This window comes from Marmota marmota, unplaced genomic scaffold (assembly GCF_001458135.2).
Source record: "Marmota marmota marmota unplaced genomic scaffold, marMar, whole genome shotgun sequence".
Lineage (NCBI taxonomy): Eukaryota > Metazoa > Chordata > Mammalia > Rodentia > Sciuridae > Marmota > Marmota marmota.
In genome coordinates this window covers 976,786-986,150 of record NW_026000136.1, presented here as the reverse complement: position 1 = coordinate 986,150, position 9,365 = coordinate 976,786, and the positions used below count along the sequence as shown (strand labels likewise).

General features: G+C 47.0%; 1 protein-coding gene across 1 annotated transcript in view; it reads right to left on the bottom strand.

Annotated features, from left to right (window-relative positions):
- Positions 1-6: 6 nt before the first annotated feature.
- The window catches only part of Pdap1 (PDGFA associated protein 1), a 10,923-nt gene continuing 1,564 nt past the window's right edge, over positions 7-9,365 (bottom strand). Inside the window, exons 2-6 of the mRNA XM_015501970.2 lie at positions 7,493-7,584; positions 6,162-6,269; positions 3,821-3,942; positions 1,612-1,763; positions 7-228 (exon numbers count right to left, since the gene is read on the bottom strand). Of these exons, the coding sequence (XP_015357456.1) occupies positions 170-228; positions 1,612-1,763; positions 3,821-3,942; positions 6,162-6,269; positions 7,493-7,584 (533 nt within the window). The 3' untranslated portion in view covers positions 7-169. The remainder of the gene's footprint in view (positions 229-1,611; positions 1,764-3,820; positions 3,943-6,161; positions 6,270-7,492; positions 7,585-9,365) is intronic.

Below are 9,365 nucleotides of genomic sequence, written 5' to 3'. Positions count from 1 at the left end.
CCCACACCCCCCCAAACGATTTCTGTGCCAAGATGAAGAGGAGGCCCCAGGCCGTGGGGGGCTCCTGGCCATGAGGGGCTGCTGCAGCGGCACCAGGGTGCAGGGCAGGTGGCACGGGAGGGGTCCTGGCGGCACGGCCCAGCCCCTGGCCTCTCCTCCACAGCCGTGCTTACTTATTCAGTGAGAGCGACTGCATCCGTTTTCCTGACAAAGTCGCATCGTCTTTTGCTGAGGAGTGGGAGGGGAGGGCAGGAGTTAAAACAAAACAAATCCATACCTCACAACCCCCAAAACTTCATGTCTGAGAGGCTTCAAAACCCACTGTACATAGATAGCAATAAGGCAGAGACCAGAGAAGGGCCCAGGCGGACAACCCCTGCAGGAGAAGTCTGCTGAAGTTCCAAGACCCAGGCACCTAGACATTCCTGCCGTCACTGTATCAAAAGCTGCCCTATCCACAAAGACCCATTAATATGCAATCGAGTAGGTTCTAGAAACTCCTCCCTGCATCCTGGGGAGAACCCCATAATTCCAACCTTTCCCCATGGGTTCTAATGTTAAAATCTCAAGTCAGTAACACCATTCACATAGTTACACATTAAGTCCTTTCCTGCTTAGTTTGTCAAGCAAGCTGAGTCTGGATAATCAGATCTCCAGTGTGGGTGACAATGCCCCTGAGCAACTGATTTCTCATTTCTACTCTCAGTTTCCTCATAATTTGGCAAAGAGGCAGGACAACAGGATCTCTAAGGGCTTTCAGGGCCCCAGAAGAGATGGTTAAAAAATAGAATGTAGGGGGCTGGAGATATAGCTCATTTGGTAGAGTGCTTGCCTTGCATGAACAAGGCCCTGGGTTCAAACCCCAGCACCACAAAAAAGAAAAAAGTAGAAAAAGTAGGCTGGGGCTCAGTGGTAGAACGCTTGCCTCACATGTTTGAGGCACTGGGTTCGATTCTCAGCACTGCATATAAATAAGTGAATAAAATAAAGGTTCATCAACTAAAAAAGTAAATATTAAAAAAAAAAAAATAGACTGTAGCCAGGTTTGGTGGCACAGGCCTATAATCCCAGTGACTTGGGAGGCAGAGGCAGGAGGATTGCAAATTTGAGGACAGCCTCAGCAATTTAGTGAGGCTCTGTCAAAAAATAAAATAAAATGTCTATAAACCAACCAAGCCCCCATAGCCACCCTGACCTCCCTCTGGTAGGGCATGAGGAAGAGAGGCACCTGGGCTGGAATTCACCACCTCCCAAGCCCAATGGATGGATGATAGTGACTCCAGGCAGTTCTGGCTTCACAAGGCCCCAAAGACCTTAGCAAGACCTTCCAGCTTCAAAGGTCTGACCTGGCACTCTAAGACCTCCTGCCATCGGTGAGGCAACTGCTCTCAGTGCTCTGCTGAGACTCCACAATGCTCTGGACCCTCCAGCACCCTGAGGGGTGGTGAGCAGGGGCCTCCCTCTCTACCTGTACATGCAGAGTAAGTCTCTACTAGATAACCTGGTCAGGCAGTTATCAGTCCTCACCCACTCCCACCTCATGGATAAGGACAAAAGTAAAAGGTTTGGTGGCTTGCCCAGACAAGTCAGGTAACCATCCCTGGGACTTACCTTTCCTCTCCTCTTCTTTCTTCCTCGCTGCCTCTTCCCGCTGTTTCCGGATGATGGCCAACCGGGCAAGGTCAGCCTTGGCCTGCTCTGTCTTCCCAGCTAAATGCATTTTCATGTAGCGTTCTTTTGCTTTCTGCTTCTCTATTTCTTCTCTGTTTGGATAAAATGGTGTCTCAGGGGACATCTTCCCCACACCGTTAGCTGAGCTGGATGTAGGAGCCAGAATGAAGGCTAAGCACTCAGGACTAGGGCCCAGGTAGAAGAGGGTGCTCCAGCTGAGGGAGGGGCCTTGGCTCTGTGATCCCTGTTTGATGGACACTCAGCAAATAAGCAAGCAGAAGGAATGAGCTCAGATGGCAAACCCTGTGAGAAAGCCTTGGCATGAGAGGGGACAATGGCTGCAGCAACACAGGAAGATGCCTGATGGATTCATAACTAGAGTCTGGTGGGCACAGTGAAAAAAGCTGACCCAAACCAAATGAACTGCATGTTCTAGAGAAAATGACCTGGATCAAGGAACTGAAAATCACATTTTATAAGAAACAGATAAATAAGTGCACCACGTAAACCATAGGGCAGAGGATGAGAGCCAGAGATGGGAATGAGACATAACCTATCTCAGGTTACCACAACATTCTTACGGCAGCTCAGATTGCAAGAGGGCTGTTTCCCAAGGAGTGAGCCCCCTCAACAAGAATAAAAGCTAGACTCCATGAAACAAAGATGTCCGTAATATCCCACTATGGAGTGTGGAGATGGCCGTTAGTTTCTCTGGAGTATTTTCTTCCCAAGCCAAAGACTCTGAACTCGAGGAGATGCCCTTCAGGGTATGCAATCACAGGGTGCCATTTGCACTCATCTGGAGAAGCCAAGTGTTGAAGGAGGGAAGAGCTTGTCTGGCAGGAGAGGAGGGGAGAGAGTTGGCCTCTTAGAGGCCCTCACAGTCCACAAGGCTGGGGAGTACTGAGAAACAAGGCAAGAAGCCCAGTGAGAGAAGATGGGTGAGTAACAGCCATGAGGAGTGGGATGAGCAGAAGGCTCACCCGGAAAACTGGACAAAACAGTCTGCTACAGAACTGAGTAGATTCTCCCCCAGCAGGGATGCGCCATATTCACATACCTCTGAGTCCTCAGTCCCAAAGTTCTGCAGGGCCCCCTCAGTGAAAGCCAAGTGCCAGGCAGAGTGCTAGCCTTTATGAATATCATTTCCGCAACCCAAAAGGCAGGAGCAGCAAGGGCAGTGACTTGTGAAAGGGTGCTCTGCGGTGAAGTGGCAGAATGTGCCACTAAAGGGCACTAAAGCCCTTCTTCTCTGGGAAGACCAGCACCATCTCAGTGGTGCAAATGGCTTTCTGGTGAAGCTACTGGAGGGGTAAGGAGATAAGGAGAGTCCTTCGTGGTCTCCAACTACATCTCAAGTTCATGGGACTTCCCTGCAGAGTTTTCATAGACATGTTCCTAGGCATCCTGGGTATGCACAGGATAGTGAACTGAAATCCTAGCAACTTGATAAGGAGAAACTAGGGCTGCTTTTCTCAGTAGACTTCCATTTCTTAAAGGCTCTGGTGGCCATCAAAAGTCAGGGCACTGGGGTTGGGGATGCAGCTCAGTGGCAGAACAGCAATACAAGATTCCCAGCACTACATATCAGAAAGGAAAACAAAACAAAACAAAAACAAACAAACAAAAAAATCCCACTTCTTATCAAGGACTTACGTAAGTACTAGATCTCAACTTTAACACAACTCATAAGGAAGGCTGCTTCATTTTCACATGGGACTCAGAAATACCCAGAACAGCTGGCTCAGCTGAGCAATACTTCCCTGCACTAGGCTGTGCTGCCTTCTAGCTAGCTCAGATCCCCCAGGCCCCATGGCCACAATACCATGGATGGATATAAACAAAACAGTAAGATGCAGCCAGAGACTAGAGGGTATCCCTTTTGTCCTTGGGCCATTACTTCAAATGCAATGTTCAGGTCGGAATCTGCTGTCTACTTCCCTTGACATGTCTCTATAGATAAACAACATGTGTTTATATATAAATTTTTTTTTTTTTGAGAAGCTATTGTAGAGCCTTTGGTGGATGAAATGAAGCAGAAATAAACAAACAACATGGCTGGAGCACCCCCATACCCCAACTACCGAGCACCTCAGCAACCCCCCATCCCAGCCTGTGTGCTGTCACAAGACTTCCCAGCAGACATTACCGTTCTCTCCTTGAAAGCTCTTTTGGCCCATCCAGATCCAGTTGCGTGACCTTTTTGGTTGTCTGTGCCACCCGGTTGGGGTTCTCAATGTCGATAAGCCCTTCTACACCTTTGCGCTTTTGCTAGGACGAGGCAAGAAGCTGGTTGTTGGAGAAGTTGGGGTCCTGCAGAGCCCCTGAAAGTCATTCCCACCATCTCCTAAGAGCCCATCTGGATGGGGACAAACTCCTGCTCCACCGCCAGCCCGCAGGATGCTTGGCCCAAGTCTCAAGTGGGGACAGCACACAGGCATATCTTCACCAGCCTTGGAGAGGCAAGGAAAATGAGCATGTGCAACAAGGGCCCAATCTATGCCAACTCTAGCAACTGGGGGCTATTATCTGTTTCAGAGGCAACAGAATGAAATCTCAGGGTTAAATAACTTGCTCATGGTCAAGCATGAAGTAGACAGTAGCTCTCAACACAGAACACTACTTCCCCGCTTCCTCCAGAAGCAATTTTCCACGGAATCCCAGGCCTGATTCTTCCTCCAACATATGTTAGATCCCCAGGCAGGGTGAACCACAGATGTGTGTTCTCAGGACTCACTCCAATGCTTCCAATCATAGAAAATGAATGGGAAATGCAACTTGAGAATCAAAGTGATCACTGCATCGCAGAGTTTATGGATTTGGAAGCTGGCTCAAGAACTTAAAGCCTGTACTTCCCACCACCCCTGGGGTAGTTCAGGAAGAAACAAGAACAGTCTCCAGCAGGTTTGGTCAGTTTCAAGGTTTGACAATCCTATCTTTTCTTATGTTATATTCGTGTTTAAATTGCCACAACAAAGTTCACCATTCTGTATAATTAATATGTGCAAACAAACAAACAAACAAAATCCTATCTTTCCTCCTTAAATGACCAGGGATACAGTTCCGAATACCAATCTGACCACTCTACTGAGCTTCACATACCTCTACCCAATCTACACCTCCATTCAGACACCTGACACTAGAATGTACCTAAGACAGAACATGAGAATCACTCCTCACCTAACCTGTTCCTTCTGTCAATCTTAAGCATACCTTTGATTTCTCGTTCCTTCAGCAACCCCCAAGTATGGCCTGAATAGGTCCACTCTTATCCACTGCTACTGCCACCACCCCAGCACAAACCACAATTTCTAGACACATGCCGCCATCTCCCTGCCTCCACCCTTAACATCCTACAATTCACTGTGCACAAAGAGGCCCAAATCATCTTTTACAAACAAACCTGGTCAGTTCTCCCAATCAAGGACTCTACCAGCTGCCCATTTCCCATTGTAATAAAACCCAACCCCCTTCAACAGCTACACAGGTGCTATCCTTGCCAACCTCTCCTCATTCACCCCAAACCACTCCACTCCTTACCCAAAATTCAAAGCCTTACAGGCCCTTCCTGCTCCTTGAACTTGCCATGCTTGTTCCCACCCCAGGGCCTTTACATCTGCTAATCTGGTTGGTTGGTTGGTTATTTGTTTGTTTGTATGTATTAGGGATTGAACTCAACCACTGAGCCACATCCCCAGCCCTATTTTGTATTTTTTATTTAGAGACAGGTCTCACTGAGTTGCTTAGGGCCTCGCTTTTGCTGAGGTTAGGTCTGAACTTGCAATCCTCCTGTCTCAGCCTCCCAAGCTGCTGGGATTATAGGAATGTGCCACTGTACCTGACTACACACCAGTTTTGACATGGCTGGCTCCACCTTGTTCTCATCTCAGTTTCCAAGTTACCTCATCACTATAACACTATTCTATATATCTTTCGTCACAGTGTTTTATTCATAACTCTTATCACTACTTGAATTAATGTTGTCCATTTTTCATTTCTTTATTGTATCTCTCCATTAGAATTTAAATCCTTGGAACTGGGCGCAGTGGCACATGCCTATAATCCCAGTACCTTGGGAAGCTGAAGCAAGAGGACTGCTAATTCCAAGACAAGCCTCAACAACTTAATGAGGCCCATTTTGGCTCAGTGATTAAGCACCCCTGGGTTCAATCCCTGATCCAAAAAAAAGAAAGAAAATGTAAATCTTTGCTAGGCAAGGTGTACATGCCTGTAATATCAACTACTTGAGAGACTGAGGCAAGTTATGGTCAACCTTAGCAACTTAGTGAGACCATCTCAAAATAAAATGTTAAAAGAGCTGAGGATGTAGCTCAGTGATAGAGTGACCCTGGGTTCAATCCCCAGTACCCCACCCTACCACACAAAAGAAATGAAACTCTTAGGAGCAAGAACTTTGTCTGCATCTACTATGAGGACTGGGAGTAAATAGTTCTCAAAATATGTCTATTGAATGAGCCCAGACTCAGTACCTGGTAGTCGTCATCTTCATCCTCACTCTCATCTGAGTCTAAAGATTTCTTCTCCTTTTTGGGGTCACCTGCAGCCCCATCACCACCTTCTTCTTGTTCCTCTTCTTCCTGTTCAGAAATGGACAACCTGCAGAATCAAAAATGCAAAACAAACCCCCAAGACTGTGACCCCCTACCACCACACGACGGTGAACTTTGACATTAAACCTCTGGAACGCTGTGACCAAGCATGACAAGGAAACTATTCTGTGCTCCTGGCCCAGAATAGGGGACTTGGGTCAGACAGGTAGCTTGTCTATTCAGCATTATGGCCTGGAGGCCCGTCCCACAATCCAGTGAGCCCCGTGCACATCTGCAAAAGGCCCTGCTCCTTGCAGCCACCTTGGACAGCCTGGCAAGAAGCTAATCACTCAAGGTCATAAAACCCCAGCTATGGGGTTAAAAACCAGCTGTCCCACCTGTTGCACATACTGCCAAATTGTACTGGCTTTCCTGGGCAAGTACTCCCTGGTTCTACACTCCTAATTGGTCCTGCCCATGTACCACCCTGCTGCACCAGCTTCCCAAGATCACACCTTAGCACGTGGCCTTCTTCCACATTTCTTGCCTTCCCATCAAAAAAAAAAAAGATAAAAACCTTATATCCTTCTACTCATAGCACTTCCTCACACCTTCTTCAAGGTCCTTCTCAGCTGCCAACTCTACAATGAGGCTCACCCAGACCTCTCCACCTAGAGGTGTTCTCTGCTTTCTTGCGGGTTCTGGAGGCCTGACTGTGCTCTCTTGGGCTCTGAATTCAAGCACAGATCTATGGTGTGGTAGGGGACGTGGACACCAACAACAGGCTGGACAAAGTACTGCAGGACAAGAGGGGATAGACAGTATGGACTGGAGGGCATGTGGGTAGCACCAGCAAGATCACAGAGATGGTGATGTTGAACAGAGCTGGGAGCAAAGAGCACACTGGGGATGTGGAAAGGTAGGGCAGCATGCTGTGCTGAGTATGGCAAGCAGTCCCACAGGATGCATCAGAGAAATGGTGGGCTGCTAGGGAACTCAAGCTCCAGAAGGACAGAAGCCAGTAGACAGTCCCCAGAAGGCAGGCACACTAAGCAACTACTGCCAAGTGGACCAAGTTCTTTCTAATAGAGCCAGTCACGGGATGGTCTCCCTCTAGTACGGCTGGTTACCAGAATTCACATCTGCTGTCCACTACCTTCCCCACACCCACATTGGCTTACCCTTAGTCCTTACCTGGCTTCTATGGGAGCCAAAGAGGCCAGGCACCACCCTGAACCACTGGAGTGGCTGGACAGACTATATGTACTCACCCTGGCCTTTTGCTTTTCAGCCTGGAGCTGGGCGTCGATCTCCTCAGGGCTTGTATACTGCCTTGCCCGGCCTTTGTGGCCTCCCTTTCTCCCTGAACAAGGAGCAGTTTAGGAAGATAAGAGAAAGTAGCTGTCCTGATTACCTTAACCCACCTCCCCCAAAAGGGCTGTGACCTATTTGAAGCACTCCCATTAGAGGCTACAGCTAAGCACCAACCAAACCTGTACCTCCCTCACCCTCATGTGTTCAAAGGGACACAAGAAGCAACTCATGACAAGTAGATGCAAACTGTGTGATGAATGCAAGATCCCATAAATAAATCTTGAGGACATGTGCATGGCACAGAATAACTAACTAAATCCCCTGGTCCCTTAGAATTAAAACACAGTAGACTTAGATGCAGGCATAAAAACATGTAATATTTATACCTCTGCTGTCACTAAGGGACTTTTTACTTGCAATGTTGTCACAGCCATGGGCTCATTTGGTCCTCAGAACAAACCTGTGGTTCAAGAGGCATTGCTGGTTTCATTTTGTAGACAAGGAGACTTAAGATCAAAGCAGAATGTGACGAGTAAGAACTTTGGAGTCCAAAACCTGGGTTCCAATGCCAGCGCTACCACTTCCCTAGATTGTGACTTTGGGAAGGTATTTAACCTCCTGAGTAGCAGTTTCCTCACTTGAGCCCCTACTTATAGGGCTGCAATGAAAATGGATTAACTAACATATGCAAAGCTGGCAGAAGGTGCCTGGCACTGGATAAGCACTACAAATGTTTGATAAGATTGTTATTTTTCTTTTCTTTTAGCTTTATTTTATTCACTTATTTTTATGTGGTGCTGAGGATTGAACCCAGGGCCTCACACGTGCTAGGCAAGCATTCTACCACTGAGTCACAACCGCAGCCTTGATTGTTACTTTCCTAATACAGCATTTGATGGGAAAACAATAACCAAAATTTAAAAAACATTTAAAAAAACAAAACCCCCACTTTACGGCAAATGTAGGAAGAGAAAAAAAATATTTCAGTATAAATATTTATTCAGTATAAAGAGAATACTTAAGGAGAAATGACCCCAAAACCTGTCAGCAAAAACTCCAGTTGGAGCCAGGCATGGTGGCATACACCTGTAATCCCAGTGGATTGGGAGACTGAGGCAGGAGCATCAAAGGTTCAAAGCCAGCCTCAGCCATGGTGAGGAACTAAGCAACTCAGTGAGACCCATTCTCTAAATAAAATACAAAATAAGGCTGGGGATGTGGCTTAGTAGTCGAGTGCCCCTGAATTCAATCCCAGATATGCAACTCCCCGCCCCCCCCAAAAAAACTCTACTTGAAATTCACCTGGCAAAATTAAAGGGGAACCTAAAACTAACTATAATCTGAGTTAAAAATGTGACTAGCAATGAAAGTTCACCTAAGAATGAGTTTTGTATCCTGACCCTCTAGAGCCATAACACTAGACTGTGCCAAAACCATCTGCATTTTAAAGCAGGGCATCATTCCCTCTGTTGGTCCTAGAGGATGAAGAGGTGGGTGTAGCCTCCATCCCACCACAGGATCTCTCCTAAAAGCTGAGACCCATCTGATTTCCAGAGGGTTCCTCACTGTGAGCAGAAAATCACTAATGAGCAGCCAGAGTTGCTCCAGACTCTTGAGACAGTAGCAGAGATACTGCCTCCTTTGATTTCCTAGACAGCAGCTGCAGAGCCATAATTGGGTTGCTACAGCCCACACCACCCATTTTTAATGACTACCTGGGTTCCCAGGAGTATCTAAGCTATATGCATGAAAGGCCTATTGTGAGACCAAGCTTGTTGTTTAAAAAAAACAAATAAATAATAGAAACAATATGACATACTAATATCTAGT